This window comes from Nelumbo lutea, chromosome 5 (assembly GCF_056320005.1).
Source record: "Nelumbo lutea isolate HS-2025 chromosome 5, American lotus-T2T, whole genome shotgun sequence".
Taxonomy (NCBI): domain Eukaryota; kingdom Viridiplantae; phylum Streptophyta; class Magnoliopsida; order Proteales; family Nelumbonaceae; genus Nelumbo; species Nelumbo lutea.
The window spans coordinates 36,070,794-36,090,311 of NC_142688.1; the positions used below are offsets into that span (position 1 = coordinate 36,070,794).

General features: G+C 39.9%; 1 protein-coding gene across 4 annotated transcripts in view; it reads right to left on the reverse strand.

Annotated features, from left to right (window-relative positions):
- The window catches only part of LOC148851702 (uncharacterized), a 32,393-nt gene extending 20,351 nt beyond the window's left edge, over nucleotides 1-12,042 (reverse strand). The window contains exons 1-2 of one of the 4 annotated variants that reach the window (XM_088943683.1): nucleotides 10,904-12,042; nucleotides 8,218-8,328 (exon numbers count right to left, since the gene is read on the reverse strand). In XM_088943683.1, the coding sequence (XP_088799809.1) occupies nucleotides 8,218-8,328; nucleotides 10,904-11,599 (807 nt within the window). In that variant the 5' untranslated portion in view covers nucleotides 11,600-12,042. The remainder of the gene's footprint in view (nucleotides 1-8,217; nucleotides 8,329-10,903) is intronic. The other 3 variants (XM_088943684.1, XM_088943686.1, XM_088943685.1) reach the window with 3 other exon arrangements.
- Nucleotides 12,043-19,518: the final 7,476 nt, after the last annotated feature.

Sequence of the window (19,518 nt, forward strand, 5' to 3'; positions counted from 1 at the left end):
CTAATAGTATCAGCTTTTGGACTCTGGTAGTGGAGAGGTTTGAGAAGAGGCTGGTGGCCTGGAAAAGAAATTACCATTCTTTAGGTGGGAGAGTCACTCTCATTAGGTCTACCCTAGCTAACCTTCATGTCTACTATCTGTCAGTGTTTAAGATCCCCTCAAAGGTTTCCAATCTTTTCGAAAAAATTATAAGGAACTTTCTGTGGGAGCTTGGAGAGGAGAAGGGAGATCATAGGGTGAGTTGGGAGGTGGTCGCTAGGTGTAAAAAACTAGGTCTTGGGATTGGTAATTTCAAGAAAAAGAATATGGCTCTGCTAGGGAAATGGTTGTGGAGGTTTTCATTGGAAAGGGATAAATTGTGGGCCAAGATTGTAGCTATCATACATGGGCTGGAAGACGATGATTGGGATCCTGAAATCTTGGCAAGGGCCTCAGCTGCTTCTCCTTGGAAATCCATTCACAATCTGCTTCCATTTTTCTCCCCTTTGATTAAGTATGGTCTAAACTTTGGTAACCGAATAAAATTTTGGGAAAAACTTTGGGTCGGGGATTCTCCTCTGAAGGACCAGTTTCCTTCCTTGTATGCTCTATCAGACTTGAAATATGAATCCATATGTTCTTTCTTGGTCCCTTCAACCTCCACTTCTGACTTTGGGTGGAGCTTAGGCCTACATAGGGCAATTAGGGATACAGACATGGATAGCTTGGTAACTTTGCTAGCCTCCCTTAAGATTGTCTTCCTAAACCTTACTAAGGAAGACACTAGATTTTGGACCCCTTCTAGCTCTGGTACCTTTTCTTGTGCTTCATTCTTTCAAACCTTAACTCAGCCTCCTATCCCCTTTGGGTTGTCCTTTTCCGTTAAGGAAATTTGGAGCAGGGCTATTCCTCCTCGGGTTGGTTTTTTTGTTGGGAAATTTTCCTAGAAAGAATCAACACTTTAGACTTACTTCAGAGAAAGAGACCCAACTATTGTTTACTTCCTAATAGATGTGCTCTTTGTAAAGCTGATGGGGAATCTGGCTACCACCTCATGGTCTCTTGTAAGGCTGCTAAAACTGTATGGGAGTGGGTTTTCTCCCGCTTTGTGTGTTCTTGATATCCTCCGGAGACTGTCCAAGGTTTGTTTTCTCCTTCTTTTTTCAGTTGGCCTAAGAAGCAAGGGAAGACTATGTGGAGGTGTATTAGGGCAGCGGTATGCTGGTCATTGTGGGAAGAAAGAAACTCACGTATTTTTTCCGACAAGGAAAGAACATTGGAAGAATTGTTAGAACAAATCCTTTTAAGGGTTGTCCACTAGCTAAAATCTTTGGAGTTGTTTTCAAATTTTCCTGTGGATGACTTGCTAAGAAACTGGAAAGAGATTGCTTCCATTGCTAGATGCAAGAGGATTCTTTGTCCGTTTTGGTCCCCTCCCCCCTCGGGCTTTATAAAACTGAATTTTGATGGCAGCAGTGTAAGGAATCCAGGGCCCTCTGGGATTGGAGGAGTTTTCAGGAATGAAGAAGGGATTGTTATTGCTTTATTCTCTGGCCTATTGGAGAAGGTGACTCTCTTAGGGCTGAGATCCTTGCAGCGCTTGAAGGAATTCGAAGAGTAAAGGAAATTAAATATCAGCCGTTTGATCTTGGAAGGTGATTCAAAGGTGGTGGCTAGTTGGTTGAAGACAGAGGACAGTGGTTTTTTGTGGAACTTTAACAATGAAAAAAAAAACAATTCTTATGGCTGGGTAGAGACATTGACATTCAGTACAGCTGGGTGAAGAGGAGTGCCAACTCATTTGCAGATGGGTTGGCCAAGCAAGGAGTGAATAGGAAGTCTGTATTTTGGGCTAGTTTTTAATCTTTTCTCTTTGCACTCCCTTTGTTTTTTGTTTTTGGAGAGCTAAGATATTTCATCTCCCCTCTTGTATCCATATTCCCTCTTTTCTCTTAATTTAATGAAGCTGGTGTTATTAATCAAAACAAAAAAAAAAAAAAAACCTCTGCTTCAGCTCCTCCATGTGGAACACCAGTGCTGTTTTTCTCTTCTTGTTCTTTCATCAACACTTTGACTTGAGCTTCTAGGATGTCCACACTATTAATAAGTGCAAGCAACAACTCTTCCTTAGCTTGTTCACTTAATCTTCCTCTCATGTTTCTACCATGGTAATGAGCCATTTGAAACATGATGCTCTGATACAAAAACTGATGCAGTAGGGCTGGAACAAACTAACACAAGACAGAAAGAGTGAGGAAGAAAGAGTAGGAAGGGTAGAGAAAGAGAAAAGAGAGAGAAATCCCAAGGAATCACTCCAAGGGGTCCTAGAATCACTCTAGGGTTTGTAGGAATCACTCCATACAGCAAGAGAGCTCTTAAGAAATCTTCATTCATTCATTCATTAGCCCCAAAAGGAAAAGAATACATCTATTTATAGAGTAACTTGAGTGGCCCGGAACACTGTTCACCATAATTACCAAAAGTGCCACTGTCTTATGCATCAAGAAACGCAACTTTCTATCTACTAATGCAAATAAACTAAAAATTGAAAGACAAGCACTGCTAAGCTATAGGAACAAGATGCTATAACCCAAGTCCACATTGGACTGGTCAAAATGACGAAAATACCCCTGACCAGATCAGTCCAAGTCCCAAGAGTCTTCTCCATGCCAAATCAGAACCTGTTTGTTGGCCTTCTTCTTACAAGAATAGGTCTTATAATGCATGGACCGATCCCCATCACCTTGGGTGTTAGGGGGCAACTTCAATGCTATAGTCAGTCCTCTAGATAAAAGGTTGTAATAGGGTAAATAGAACCATGAAATCTTTGGTGGATTTTATCCAAAGGTGGAATTTGATAAACTTGCCTCTTTCCGGTGCAAGGTACACTTGGACTAACAATCAGGAAGAGCCAACCTTGGTAAGACTGGACAGATTCCGGATTTCTACTGAATGGGAAGAGATTTTTCCCAATTCTAGTCAGGTAGCTCTGCAAAGGGTGGTGTTGGATCATATACCTCTCCTACTAAGCACGGGCTGAAAAAGATGTCACACCCCTTCAGATTGGAACACTGTTGGCTGGATTCAGAGGAGTTAGAGGCAAATGTAAAGAGGTGGTGGTCCGAACTTTCAGTTGAAGGATCAGCTAACCATGTATTTTTTTTAAAAGTCAAAGGGCTTAAAGAAAAGATAAAGGCTTGACAAAAAGAGAAGTGGAAGAGTGATGGGGAAAAAAAGAAAGAGTATCTAAAAATTATTGCTGATTTAGACAGGGAGGAGGAAGGAGGTCGCTTGGATGATGAGAAAAGAAAGAAGAGGTTTTTAGATAAGAAAAAAAATTTTTTTTGATAATTGAAAGAAATTTATTAATCAGCAACGATAAATAGTACAATGTCCCCACGGAGAGGCACGAGATGCAACCTCTCCAAGAGGAAGTAAAATGGAGACAGAGGTCAAGAGCTGTGTGGCTAAAAGCGGGTGACAACAATACTGCTTGTTTCCACAAGACTGCCAATGCAAGAAAAAGAGTAAACTCCATAAAAAGCTTGGAAATTGAAGGTCGAGTGGTGGACCAAAAGGAAGACTTAGCCGACTCTTTTGTTGACTTTTACAAAAACCTTTTTTTTATCAGTAACAAGAAACTTTGTTAATGATATGAAACTATTTGAAACTTTAAGTACAAAAGGGGGAGATAAAATGTCTTAACTCCCCACCAACAGAATACATTGGAAAAAAGTCGAAAGTTAGTCCAAAATATAGATTCCCTATTCACCCCTTGCTTGGCTAACCCATCAGCAAATGAGTTAACAGTCCTCTTCACCCAGCTGTAATGCAACACAATATCCCTACTCAGCCATTTGAATTTTTTCTCCTCATTGTTATAACTCCACAATCCGCTGTCTTCTTCCTTTAGCCACCTAATCACACCTCCGAGTCACCTTCAAGGACCAAACATCTAATGCTCAAATCTCTTGCTCTTTGGATACCTTCCAGGGCTGCAAGAATCTCAGCCCTAAGAGAGTCTCCTTCTCCAATTGGGCCCGAGAACATGGCAGTGATAACCCCATCCTCATTCATGAACACTCCCCCAATCCCGGAAAGCCCTGAATTCCTCAAGAGAAGACCAAAGCTGGATGGCTTAAGGTTTGATGTTTTGACAGACCAACAGACATCAGATTTGGAGAAGCCTTTTTCAGAAGAGGAGGCAAAGAAGGCTTTAGTTGACTTGGTTGGAAGGGGAAAAGGCTCCGGGCCCGATGGTTTCACCTTATTATTCTTTATGAAATTTTGGGAGCTTCTTAAGGCCGATATCTTAAAAGTTCTTGAAGAATTTCATAATTCTGCAGCCTTGGAAAGAAGCTTGAATGCAACTTTCATTTCCTTGATTCCAAAAAAGAAAGGGGCTTCCAAGCTGAAGGACTTTAGACCAATAAGTCTGGTTGGGAGTATGAATACAATCTTGGCCAAGATTTTAGCTACTCGGTTAGGAAGGTATTAGATTCTTTGATATCAAAGTACCAAGGAGCTTTTGTTCATAACAAGCATATTCATGACGTGGTTCTCATAGCAAATGAGCTAGTTGACTCAAGAAAGAGAGTTGGGAGGAATGGTTTGGTCTGTAAAATAGATTTAGAAAAGGCATATCATCATATCAATTGGTCATTTCTGGATTATTTGATCGAAAGAATGCACTTCGGATCAAAGTGGAGGAGCTGGATGAAAGTTTGCATATCCATTCCAAGATTCCCTGTACTCTAGAGGCAATTTCAGAAGTTCAAGAGGTTTGAGACAAGGAGATCCCTTATCTCCTCTCCTATTTTTAGTAGTAATGGAAGGAGCGGAATGGTGGACAAGGCTGTGGAGTTGAAACTGTTGGAAGGTTTTGAAGTCAGCCCAAATGGTACTTCCATTCCAATCTTGCAGTATGCTGATGACACTTTTTTTCTGCAAGGCCTCAGAGGATCAAATTCTGAATTTAAAGCACCTCCTGTTTTGATTTGAAATTGTTTCTGGGTTAAAGGTGAACTTAGCAAAAAGTGAAATGATAGCAGTGGGGGAAGTGTCGAACATTCAGAATTTGGCTGAGTTATGGGGCTGCAAAGTAGGACTTTTACCCACAAGCTACTTGAGGCTGCCTCTGGGTGCCAAGTGAACATCAAAATCCATTTGGAACCCAATTTTGGAGAGGATGGATCAAAAACTGGCTAAATGGAAAGCTATGTATCTTTCCAAAGGAGGCTTGGGGATAATAGATCTAAAAATCCTTCAACTTAGCTTTGTTAGGCAGCTGGCACTGATGGTTTTATGCAGAACCGGATAACCTGTGGAGGAAGGTAATAGCTGAGAAATTTGGGCTGGACAGTAATGGTTGGGAGTGCAGTCCCCCTCCTTCAACTTATGGTTGCAGCCTTTGGAAAGGAATTTGTAGAGCTAACACCAACTTCAGACAGGGTATCAGGTTCAAAATAGGAGATGGCAAAAGGATCAGATTTTGGCTAGACCCTTGGACTGGGGAGAGGTCCCTTAAAGAGATGTTTCCTACTTTGTTCAACCTGGCAGCTGACAAAGAGGTGCTGGTAGCCGATTCTTTCGTAAAGAGGGGAGGGAACATTTGCTGGAACCCATCCTTCAGAAGGGATTTTAATGACTGGGAGATTCAACAGATAGGGGATCTTCTAACTCTGCTTCAAGATCAGATTCCGAACTTGAAAAGCCAGGATTCAAGAGTGTGGAAATGGGAGAATTCAGGAGTATTCTCAGTTAAATCCTTCTACAGATATTTAGTAGGTAGAAATGGTACATGTTTTCCCAGCCGGGTCATTTGGGGGACAGTGACACCCATGAAAGTTAAATTTTTTGCTTGGGTGGCAGTTTTAGAGAAGTGCCTAACAAAAGAAATTCTGTTGAAGAAAAGTTTTCCATGCATTGACTTGAACTGCAGCCTGTGCAGTGGGAAGATGGAATCAGTTAATCATCTGTTTTTACATTGCAAGTTCATAGGAGAGATGGAACTATTTTCTAAAGTGCTTAGAGGTCATCTGGAGTATGCCTGCCTCAGTTAAAGAATGCTTGGAGGCTTGGCATATAACGGGGATGACAAAGAAGGGGAAGTTGTGCTGGTCCTCTTTACCTCTGGATATCTTGTGGGCAGTATGGACTGAAAGGAACAGCAAGACTTTTGATCACAAAGCTTCTACTGAAGCTGAGATCATTAACAAGACTATTGAACTGCTTAGGAGCTGGTTGTCTATACATACAGGTTTTAAAGAAGATACATCTGACTGTAATTTTTTGAAGGTGGCCTTTTTTTGAGGTCCTTTTGCTTATGTTTTGTACAGTTTCTCTTTGTACAAAGAACCGCTGATTAATATAATTATACTTTACCATTCATCAAAAATATAATTATACTCTACCTTTTCTCAAAAAAAAAAAACTTAGAAAAGGAAAACATCAAAAAATAAGGATAGAAGAAAGCAAACTAATAACTAAAATGCACTACGGGTCTACGGCTCAAAAAATATTTTATTCTATTTTTCCATATAAGATATAATTAAATTTGAAGAATATATGGAAAGATTCTTAAATCTTTCTGCTTAAAATGAGAACACAGAAGTAACTGACACAGGACTACAGGAGTAACAAAAAACTCTCTGGAGCATTGATCAAAAAAAAAACAAAAACGGAAACTCTCTGGAGTCCAGAACATAACTGAATCTGATTTCAATTAGACATAGTATCTGAATATTGTAACACACACTTTGAACAGATTGTGCACTCAAGAGCTACAACATAATAAATGAGACGCAACAATCTATGATTTCGTCTAATGCAATCTCAATATGTGGCAGAAAACTATACACATGATGAAGCAAATAAAATGTGGTCTGACAAGACGGTCATAGGCATACAAAAAGAACTAGAGTAACTTTGGCGTTGATTCTGCCTCCTTTAAATACATAATAAACTTAAGGAGAAATAAGGAGACCAGAGGGACATCACTTTCTTTTATGAGCCAGCATGTCAAAAGCATTGATCTCTCCTTTTTTCACCTCCTACAAAAGAAGCATATACTCTGGGTGGAAAAAAAAATATATAGCCAAACTGCCAAAGTCCTTTTTTTCATGAATAAAATGCTCACCAAGACTACAAATAAATGCTTGGAAAAAATGATTTTGTGGTGAAGGAACCTGATGATTGGGGCACCAAATTCTAGCATAAAGTGTAAATAAAGAGATTTAACCATCCTTAAGATTGTTGAATAGAGAAGCAGGCAACTTCTTCTATCTACACATTTCTAAGGATTGTCTTAAATGCAAGTTCCAATCTAAACCATGTACAACATGATATAGAAAATTCAAGATTACGAATTCCTTATACAAGGAGGGCTGAAATATAGAGAAAAAGAAGCAGCTAAGAGGAAAGTTACCCCACCGTAAGTCAGTAGAATTTTGATTTTCTGACTGTTACCCACTCCAAATATGGAAAAAAATGATGGTAAGTTTTGAGAATACCTTCCCATAAGCATTAGAGAGAAAATAGTGTAATTTCGGCCTAAACATTACAAAACAGATTTCGAAGTTACAGAATATTTACTAGTACTCCTTCAATGAACCCAAAGAATCCATAAATACAAGTGCTTTGAAGGCAACCATAAATAATGAACTTAAAGCTTATTCGATGATTAAATATTATCTCGAGAACATGATATATTTTTCATTTTACAGCTACTGGGCAGTCTCTCATTGACTAAGATAATAAGAGCAATTCCAGTGAAGGATAGGTCCTTTAATACCAGTGGCAACTGGCATAATATCATCTATATAGAAGGAACCAAGTTAAAGGGAACCTCAAGGCAGCCAACTAAGCCAGTGCAAACTCCAAGTTGGAAACAGGACATGCTTCTGGTTTTCAAGGTATAAATCACAAGAGAAACAACCACATAATTTTATCATCATATAAATGTAAACTACCACCTAAATGATACAAAAAACAAATTAAAATGGCCCTAAGAGGAAATTAACAATCTTGAAAACCATAATATGATGGAACAGATAAGGTTCTCAAAGCTTACAGAATCCCTTAAATTAAATATAATATATATATATATATATATATATATAAAAATCAACATTTCAACAACCCCCTACTCTGCCCATTGGGCATTTTTAACCATCATAAGATTCCAATTAACAGAAACATAGTTACTACTTAAGTAGTCAAGTAGTAATTTGGTCATACCTGCATTGCCAACAAAACCTTTTGAATTTCAACAAGTTCCTTTTCGAGATTATCTTCTTGCACTGCCAGAGATCGAGTGGCCTCGGAATTCTTCTGAGCCAAAGCTGCAGTCTTCAAAGTGCAAACACTAAGAAATAATTAGCTATTGAAGAGAGAGGAGAGAGAGAGAAAGGAGGAAGGAAGTTCTTGAGTATAAGCTGCCGAATTTAGTACCAAAAAAAAAGAAAACAAAGAAAAGCTGGCTTACTTATGGTAGTAGAACTAGATAAAGGGCAAGCTATTTGAAAATCATAAAATATTTAAAAAAATGTAAGAGAGATCCCAAAACAGAATCTCGGTCAAGTAGTTTACAACTATCTATCATATACAGAATCAAGTTTATTTTCTTTGATTTAAAATAATACTAACAACTAATTATGTACCAACCTAGAAAATTTTATATAGCAATTTTGGAATTCGGGAGCAAATTTGCCTCCCCAAAGTTGAAGGGGGGTTAGGCATACTTTTACTTCTGCTCTCCTCTGCAAGTGAAATTGGAGATTTGCAGCAGAAAATGATGCCTGGTGGAGATCTCTCATTGCTAGCAAATATGGTGTGGATTGGGGTAATTGGAGAACAAGGGACCCTCCTCTCAATTGGGGTAACTCTCTGTGGAAAGGGATATTGATGAATTTTTCAACTCTGGTTGCTGGGGTCTCAATTAAAGTCGGCAATGGTAGCAGGACCAAATTCTGGAAGGACCCTTGGTGCTCAGATGAACCCCTTGCTGATTCCTTCCCTCTCCTCTTCCAGTGTGCTTTGGATCAAGAGGCTTCAGTTGCAGAGTGCTTTAGTGTATCTGGTGGTTCAGTTCTTTGGTCTCCTTCATTTCGAAGGAACCTTTTTGTTTGGGAAGTGGATGAGGTTTTGAATCTGTTGACCTGTCTTCAGAACCATGAGCTGGATTACAGTGTGGAGGATAAGTGGCAATGGAAGTGGAACTCAGATGGGGTGTTCTCTGTCAAGTCTCTGGCTTCTAACCTCTATAGGAGGGGTATTCCTGATTTCCCTGATCGGCAAGTGTGGAATCCAACCAGCCCAACTAAAGCCAACTTCCTAGTTTGGACTATGGCTCTTAATAAGTGTCTTACTAGAGATAACCTAGTGAGAAGGGGCATTCAGATGTTGGACCTGTCTTCCAGTCTGTGTGGGAGTAGTGCTGAATCCGCTGACCATTTGTGCATCCACTGTCCGTTTTCTGCTCAGTTGTGGAGCCATTTCCTCAGCTCCATGAAGTTAAGTTGGGTGATACCGAGGTTGGTTAAGGAGCTGTTGTGTTGCTGGCAGCTTATGGGTTTGAGCAAGAAAAAGAAGACTGTTTGGAAGATGATTCCAATTGCTGTAATTTGGTCCATCTGGACTGAGAGGAATAGATTTCCAGTAACAAGACTCAAGTCCGGAAGAGCTAATTCAGAAAACAGTGCGCAAGCTGATGTTTTGGGTGTCTGTGTCTGCGGATTTCAGAAATTGTAATTGCTGATTTGATCAGTCAGCCTTTTCTGGGACTGATCTCAGCCTCCTGTGTGTAATTTCTTCTCAATAAATATTACTTTACCTTTTCCAAAAAAGAAAATTTGGAATTTGGAAAAGAGAGTAAAAGGTAGTGGCATATTTTCTGGGGATCAGTAACACATGGTCATGATAGCTGATGGTGAGAGATAGTTATTCATCTTTCAATTGATTTTTTTTAAAAAAAAGGAACTTTCTCTCTCTACCAAATTGTGTTGAATAACTATTAATTGCACTCTTCTCTGACATAAAAAAAAAATTCCCATTTTTTACTTTAAAATGTAGCTAAATGTTTTAGGGTGCATGTAGATCTCCCACACCACTCCCCCAGCAGTAAAATGTAGCTAAATGTGATACATAAGTAAAGCCAAATTTCCTACAAGGGCATTTTCCATGGGCAATTGAAGATCATAAATTGTGGGTCACTGCTACAAGTGAGTGCACAGAAGCCTTAAATCAAAAAAAAAAAAAAAAAAAAAACAACACAAGATGTAAAAGTCTGTGAAATCCCAAGTATGTGCAAAGACTCACGTCTTGCATTCTGTCCTGTGATTTCAATGACTCTGTGGAAACACAGCCTGTGAAGTTAGTATTGCTCCAAACGTATATTGTCACCAAACAGAGAAATAAGAACAAGAGAAGATATCTCTCAATTAAATACTGTGAAAAATATGATCTTAACTTATCCAATTCTTTCACCTCCGTGATGAAGTTCGAAACAAGGTTGTCAATCATGATTTTTATAGGTCAATATGGTTACTGTAAAATATTTCATCTGTTAGATAATAATGGCAATTAATAACCTCAAACTTTAATTAAAAAAAAATTCTTATCCATGCTACTGGGGTTCTCCTGGTTACAACACAATCAACGCTCTTTTGAATCAGCTATTTGGTCTTAGTATTAGAATCCAATGTAATAAAATTCATGACATTCTTTCTGCTACAATGTTGGAGAAAGTTAGCTCATGACATTCTCTTTTTTTTTTTTTTCTTCATTCAAATCGTGCATTTTGGGATATTTGATTTATTTGTTTATTCTATCCTACTCCAACCAAGCATGATTCTTTAAACAGAGCCTCGGAAGTAATGCAGCAAAAAATAAATTAAAAGTACTTTTCTAGGAAACATGAGCTCACCTGCGTAATTGGTTCTTTCAAAGCTTTCCTTGTAACCCTAAATCTAGTCCCCAATTTCTCCAGCTGCCTAGACAGAACTCTTATGATAGTTGCAGAGCTTCGAAGATCCTCCTCTATCTTCTCAATTCTCTCGATAAGGTTAACACTCGAACCACCAGCATCCGTCTTTATCGTATCTCTACAAATCCTCCTCCACTGCCTTCTTCTAATCAAAGCCCCGGCAGCAACAGCACCAACCAACAAAACAAACTGCCAGACAAAAATACGGTTCACCAAAGACACCTGAAGCGATTTTTGCAAGGGGCTCGAGAAAAACGCCCAATTCACAGCACATCCGACAGAAAGAACAGCTGAAGGAACGATACACAACACTTCTACAATCGAAAGGAAAGCCTCCAAATTCAGCTTACTATCGAGCCCCTCTCTCTGCAGAGCGTCGTGGGAGGACTCAAAAACTCTGACACGCCATTGACCACCCGCCTCAAAGTTCTGTAGTTGGTTACGCAGCCAAGGAGGTCTCCGCCTGAGAATTCCGAAATGCAGGGAACTTGAGCTTCCACCGTGCCTGGAGGAGAATGGGAGTGTGGAAGTGGCAAGGTGTTTCAGAGGATCGCCACCGTGAACCACATTCATCGAACAGAAGAGGCAGATATGAGAGCGCGAATTGGTCAACTGAGATTGAGCAGCAAATGACATTGCTCTCTATTAGGGTTTTGAGAATTTGAAGCGAAAAGACAGAAATCACTGCGAATCCGTGCTAGATGGAGAGTGGAGGCAGAAGAATCGCTGACAGAATTCAATGACGATGTTCCCAACAGTGTGGTGCAGGTAGCTCAGCCGCGCAAGTTAGTTTTTTGCCGGGAAAGTTAAAACAATACTTCTCCGACGAACATACGCGGGACTGCCCGGATGCCGGAATATGTAAGAAGAAGTGGTAACCAAAAACAGGGGTAGATTTTCTTTCTTTTTTTTTTTCTATTTTTTAAGAAGTAAATGTCCAAATAAATGTATATGTTACTCTCTACCTATCTATTGATGCCACGTGGAAAATAAATTGCCCAATGGCGCATGAGCGCTGCTCTTTTGGAATCAATGAGCGGTGAACAGGTAGGGAATAATATATCCACTGAGAGTGCGCTGACTATTATCATCACTATGTCTGTTTTTCATGAATACTCTTTAGTCTTTTCTTTGGTAAGGAAAGGTAGGGAAATGTCGACAAATCTAAATCACTGGTCTGGACACTTTATTTGTGGTAAAGTAAATTTTCTAGGTAGGGTTTTAAATTATTAATTATTTCGCAGCAATATACCCATGATATTTTCAAATTTCCAAATAAATTCCAAGAATATCATTAGTTTTTCTCGCTTTGCATACAATCAAATACAACGTGAGATTTAAAATCATTTAATTAGTTTACGGACAAAACAACTCCTGAATCGTCGGTCAAACTTGTTAAATATATATATATATATATTTGTTAAATATATGTGAGTTAGGCCTGGTGTGGGCCCAAATTAGCTATAATTAGAGGTGTAAATGGATCAAATTCGAATTGGATCAGGCAATACCCGAATTCGATTCAATATCTGAGACAGATGTTAAAAAATAATATCTTAATTTGAATCTGATTCGATTTGAATTTGACTAATTAATTATTTTAGATAATTAATAAATATTTTATTGATATAGAGTATATAAATATATAAATTATTTATTAACTTAATTATTATATATAAATTATATAAAATATTTTATATTATATAAGAATTAAATAATCAGTTGAATTCGGATATTTATCGAATTGAATCAAGCCATATCCAAATTTGAATCCGATTATATATTCGGTACAAATAGGATATCTGAATTTGACCAATTAAATATTCGAATTATCCGAATTCGATTTGATTATGTCGAATATTGAATTCAAAATCAGATTTTCGAATACCGTTGACACCCCTTATCATAACAATTATTTGATAGGGTCATCCAGGGGTAGTTTGGTCATGTAAAACTTAAATGCTTATGTGGAAAACTTTTATTAATGATTATTAATGATGATCCAATGGCATTCTAAAGGAAGGTGAGTTTTGAACAATAAAACTTAATGACAAAGGGTTATTTAGAGGTTTTGAAAAGTCATGATAAGTTTAAGAGAAATGTCAAAAAGCCACAATGAATTTTTAGATAATATCCCTTGTTAAAAAGACACTTCTTGAATTGTTGATAGGTTGTTGAATGGATTTGGATTGGGCCAAGGTAGACCCATCCCAAATAGGTAGGAGAAAACCTAACCTTGGTTCCAATAATAAGTAATAAAGAAACCATTCATCAAATGGGTTTCAATCATTTCTTTAAGGTTTTCTTTGGTTAAAAAAAAGAAAAGAAAGATAGGGAACATCTTATATACTTGTATGTTTTCGTTCATGGGAGATGTTCTCAATGCACAACTGCAAGTGCTATGAGGTGGGTGTGAGGAAATCTGGATTCACCCAAACCGTTAAATACTTAGATATGCAACCCACAAAGAAGTTATGCACACACACACAGCTGCACACTATGAACATCTTCAATAAATGATAATGGTGATGTTCCAGATGTGAGGCTGAAGTGTTTTGTGGGTAGGCTTGTGGATAGTAGATCTTGAGTCAACAGTTAATGAGACTCAAGAAACACCAATAGAAGAGCATATGAGAGAGAGAGAGAGAAGATAAAATGGAAAATAAATGGATTAGATTTAGGTGCCATTTTATTGCTTGAAAGTCTAAAAAGCAAAAAGCTTTAAACGAAAGAACTTCAGAAATTTGTCATTTTCTTATATCTTAATATAGAGATCGTTTGATCTAAAGCTGAATTCTAAAAATAGAGTTTGTGGGCTAAAACCTTAAAAGCAAAGTGTTTTCTTAACTGCCATTTTCTTCATGCTTACGAAAAAAAAAAGCTCAGTCTTAAGGGTGGAAAAGTGTGATGGAATGGAATAAAATCTTTTGTTTTTTTGTAATCAATAACTTTGCCCTGACCCCTTTTTTCCCCAAAGTGCTAGTTGCGAGATTTGATTATACGTCAATGCTAGAACAAACCAGCTAACACACCAATGAGCCAACCCTCGATTGGTTGAAAGGAAGAAAATCTTGGGGCAATAAGGGGTCAAAAGTTGACTTAGTCTCTAACCCTTGGATTCGAGGAATAGAATATTTCAAGCCAATAGGATCCGAGACCCAAGAATCTCTTAGATTTTATTTGGTTCACAATGGGAACCGGAATGGTCCATTCCCATAGTCTATTTGGTTCCAATGGGAATGGGAATTGGAATTAGCAGGAATGAGATTTCATTCCCAAGGGAAGGACATGGAATGACCATTCTCTCAAATGGGGGAATGTCATTCCAGTAGAAATGAAAATGGGATTTTGATTATGTCCAACCAAATAGTTGGAATCGAAATGACCCATTCTGATTCCGATTCCAAACCCCTATTATAGTGACCCAAATGGGGCCTTAGATTGATTGTGGCTAGTCAAATCAACAATAGGAGTAGATCCTATAATGAAAGTAGAGTTAAAACATTTCTTCCCAAATTCAGTTAATCAAAAGATCCTTAATATTAGGCTAGCTTCCAATGAGTGAATATTAGGTTATGTGGGCTCAAAACCCATGTGGGATTTTCATAGTGAAATTTGCATATCACCTAGCTATTAAATCCCATATGTCAATCTCTCCTCTAGAAGCTCCCTTTAGAGACAAAAGTCAAGCACTTCCTATGGAAGTGTTGTTTGATGCCCTCCTAGTAAAGGAAATTTTGTCAAAAGAAAGATTTCTCAATCCCTAGATTGTCTGAGATTTGAGAATGGAAATGAAACTATTCTTTATGCTTTAGTGTGCTTTTGCAAAGCTAGATGCAATTAGTTCTACTTTGATTTTGGGTTAAAATTTAAAAACAAATACGATGGATCAAAGTTCGTTTGGTGATTAGTTTTTTAGCTCCACTTGTATTAATGGATACCGTGATTCCACTTTAGTTTCTAAAATGCCTAACCTGCTTTGGACAATATGGAAGGATAGAAATTCTTTTTTTTTTTTTTGAGGATATTGATTCTGATCCTACTATCATTATGGATGCTTACAATACGTTGACAATAGATGTATCTCTGAGCTCACTTTAGAAATCAGAAAACTCTCTCAAGGCTAATATTTCTCCCTCTTTTTGGTTGCCATGGACTTGGGGGTTTTAAAGATCAACATGAATGGTGGTTTTGTTGCCCCAGATAAAGTTGCCTGTGGTGTTTTGGCCCATGATAGGAATGGCACAGGTTGCAGCCCTACTTTTGCTACCTCACCTTTAATAGTCGAAGCGGCAACCTTTTTTGAAGCTTTAAAAATGGTGTCTTCTAAGAACCTTGTGCATATTTTGGTTGAATTAAATAATCTCTATTTAGTGAACTACTTAAACTCAGTTTTGGATATTTGTCACCAAGATATTCTATTTATGTTAAAAGATATTAAAGCTTTATGCAAAGGCAAGTCTACTATATTCTTTGGGGCTCCTCTTGAAACTAATGTTGCTACTCCCAAGTTAGCTATGCATGGTCTCAGTTTGTCTTTGGGAATGGATGATAGTTTCCCTTTGTGGTTTTCTTGAGCTTTAGTGGATGATTGGGTTGTTGGCTCCATGTTTTCTTTCCTTTGTTTTTCATTTTCTTTTGCTTTTAGTTTCTTTTGTTTCATGTCTTTGTCATTATTTGTTGCTCTTGTTCAATGAAAGGTAAGTTTACCAAAAAGATTCTAAAAATAGATAATTTACCAACTTAAAACAAAACCCAATGTAAACCCAACCCAACCTAAAGTTTTGGATTATGATTGGGTTAAACAACCCAGGTTGAGATAGAAATGACCTGAGCCCAACCTAACTGGGCCTAACTTGCACCTATAGTGACTATTCATTGAGTCCCTAAATAGAAGTATAGAACACTTAAGAGAACCAAAGACCTAAAATCATGAAGAGCCCATTTCTTTCTTGGGAAGCATCTTTTTCTTTCTTTTTTTTTCTAATTGTTTACTATCCAGGTGATGCCCTAGTTGGATAGAGCTACCACGTGGGCTCCTCCGTGGCTGACGCCTTCGGACCACATCAGCGCACTACTCACCTACAAGTGTGGATAACTACATCACCAAAGACTAGCAAAGTCCTGTACAGACAAAGAAAAACACCACCACCCAAGGATAAGCGCCCTTTCTAAAAAAGGAAAAGCTCCCCAAAAATCTTGGTGGACGACCTCATCCTAATGACCCCGTAAGGAGCGTGTCTAGGTAGAAGTTGGACACTCAATTATTTAAAGGCATCTCTCCTCAAGGTAAAGGGGTTTCAACTCTCTCGGGACTCTCTAAGTGCTCTAGCTCTCTTGCTCACTTACTGTTCTCCTCGACTCGGCCAAGATCAGCCCGACCGACTACATCACCCCATTATTGACTTGAGCATCAGAGTGCCTTCCCAGGGACATCATCCTTAGGGCTCTAACTTTGTCCTATTCGCATATCTCCTTGGTGCACTACCTCGTCCTTCCACCTCGGCTTCGTCTAATGGTAGGATTATCTATTGCGTGTTTGGTTCGACACACCTCAATTCAACACACCTTATCAAGCAACATTAAATTGACACCATCTATGGGAATGGGCACATAAAGTCTACTTCTAATCTTCTCTATCCTCGTGTATTGAAAGCCATCATGCATCACAAAAATACCTCCGACTGCTCTAGTGCTCACTCTCCATCTTAGGGACCCCATTCTCAACATAGCTCCCCCCTGTGAGACTTGGCCGCAGGATCAGGTGAATCATAAAGAGTTCAACGTGCTACAGAAGAAGGTCGATTGCCTCATCCTAATGATGGAAGCATTGTGGCAGCAAGGACACACACCCTACGACAGTGCAACCAACCCACTGGTGCCAACGATCATTGACCTTCATGCCAAGGACCCCAAAAGGCACCCAATGGATCCTTTGAGACCCAAGATTGAGTGTAAAAGGCCCCAGCGACCTGAGAAATCTGAGTCCCAAGCTTGACCCGAGCCCATAACACTCACTCCCAATCAAATCACTCTGGAGGAGATCGCCTTCTTGACAAGGATTACCTCGGTTCAACACACCTCAACTCGGCATACCTTGTCCACATGTGCGACACCAACAACCATAACAATTGAACAGCACACCTCATAGACTTTGACATTGAGATTGGAGACATGCGGGAGCGATTGAACGAGTTAGAGCGTGGCCGCCACGACAACTCATCCTCCAAAAGAGTTGCATCCCCCTCAATTGGAGAAATATGATGGGACCTTAAACCTTGCCGACCACTTGGAAGGATTCAAGGCCCTCATGTTCCTATAGATCTCTTCCAAGGCCTTAATGTGCAAGGCCTTTGTCTCTACACTCTATGGAGTAGCTCAATAGTGGTATGTCGCACTACCTCCTTGATCGATAGTTGCTTAGGAATAGCTCGAGAAGCAATTCCTAGAACAATTCACCAACAACCATCGATACAGGAAGACATTGGCCAGCCTCATGCTGGTCCGACATAAGGAAGGTGAATCCCTACAAGAGTACTTAGCGAAGTTTAATGTCGAGTCCATCCAAGTCCAAAGTCTGACCCAGTCTATGGCAATGGCCACCATCATGAATGGGTTGCAGACATCTCGGTTTAGTTTTTCGCTACAAAAGAATCTCCCTGCTGGACTGACCCATCTCATGGCACACACCTAAAAATACAACAACGTCGAAGAGGCACAAGCACAATGCCAACAAGAAGAAGAAGTCCAACAAGGCAAGAAGTGCAAGGACTAGAGCGACAATTGAGCTGTCCACAATCGTGACCACAGCAGAAGTCGTAGGCCGAGAACTCCACCCTCGGCCTTTAGGAAGTTCACTCCACTCAACCAAATCGAGGTGCTAGTACAGATTTGTGACCATAGGTTTGTATGGTGGCCGAAGAAGTTGAAGTCTCAAAGAAACAGGAGGACCAGAGACGAGTATTAATTGCAAATTTCACCGAGACCATGGCCATGACACTAAAGATTTTTGAGACCTCAGCAACCACATAGAAGACCTCGCCCAAAGAAGGTACCTTGGGGGTTTTGGGGACAATTGTCAATCTCCCAACAAAGACAGCTCAAGCTGCACCAACGTGCCTATCGATTGAGTCCGGCCTTCGGCTAGAATCATCGTCGTCTCTCAGGTAGGCGATGCTCAGAGAGGAAAGCCCCATGGGCAGGGTGATTACCGCTAAAACCAACTGAACTCCTTGTAACTGATATTTGAGCAATAAAAGATAATTTTTGATAATATACATGCGTCATACTGCACACACCAAATGCCCCCCCCTCACGGTGACTCGGTCGTTCCCTGACGGCCAAGCACAGACACTTAAGATTCCTAGCTCGGACTAGGTGAAGTGGGAATGGAATCCCCGCCACTCATAATGGCCTTAAGGAGCCAAAGAACCATGGCAAGCCCCTTGACCTAGTGTTGAGGGAAGAGTCGGCCAAGTACCATGGCCAACCTGATAAGAAGTAGCCAATCAGCTCCAAAATGACCAGGCTCCACTAAGCTTCCAAAGAAATATGAGAACTTGGAAATGCCTTGGCCAAATAGACTTGGAGGCCACCTAGCCACCAAGTTCGAGACCTCGGTCAACATAAGACTAAGGCCATCTATCCGTTAAGTCCACAGCCTTGGCCACCCTAAGACTTCGGCCACCTAACCATTAAGTCCATGACCATGGCCGTTCTAAGACTTTGACCACCTAACCATCAAGCCTGAGACCTCAATCAATATAAGACCAAAGACCACTTAACCATCAAGCTCGAGACCTCGATCAACATAAGACCAAAGGCCACCTAGCTATTAAGTCTGCGACTTCAACTATCTAAGACTCCGACCACTAACCATCAAGCCTTAGACCTCGATCAGCATAAGACCAAAGGCCACCTAGTCATTAAGTCTACAACCCCAACTAGCCTAAGACTTCAACCAACCTAGAAGAATCAATTCCAAACAATGATCGAAGTCGGTTCCCTAAGGACCTCGGCCCCTCTAGTTTCTTTGACCTTGGCCTCGGGTGACTTGACCTCACCTTCGAGCATCTCGGCCTTGGCCAACTCTACCCCACATTTGGTCTCTTCAACCTCGACCAACTTTGCCTCACCTTCGGCCTCCTTGGCCTCAATTTAGGCCTTGACCGACTTGACCTCACCTTCGAACTCTTCGACCTCGGCCAACACAACCCCACCTTTGGTCTCCTCAACCTCGACCTCACCTTTAGTCTCCTCTATCTTGGCCTACTTGGCCTCGGCAAAGCTCAACCCAACTGACTACATCACCCCATTATTGGCTTGAGCGTCAAAGTGCCTTCCTAGGGACCTCATCCCTAGGCCTTTGACTTTGTCTTATTTGCAGATCTCCTTGATGCACAACATCGTTCTTCCACCTCGGCTTCGTCCAATGGTAGGATTATCTGTTGCGTATTCAGTTTGACACACATCGGTTCAACACACCTCAACTCGGACAACATATTTGTGGATTATGTTGACTTTATGCGGGTTTATTGAATTCCAATGTGACATGG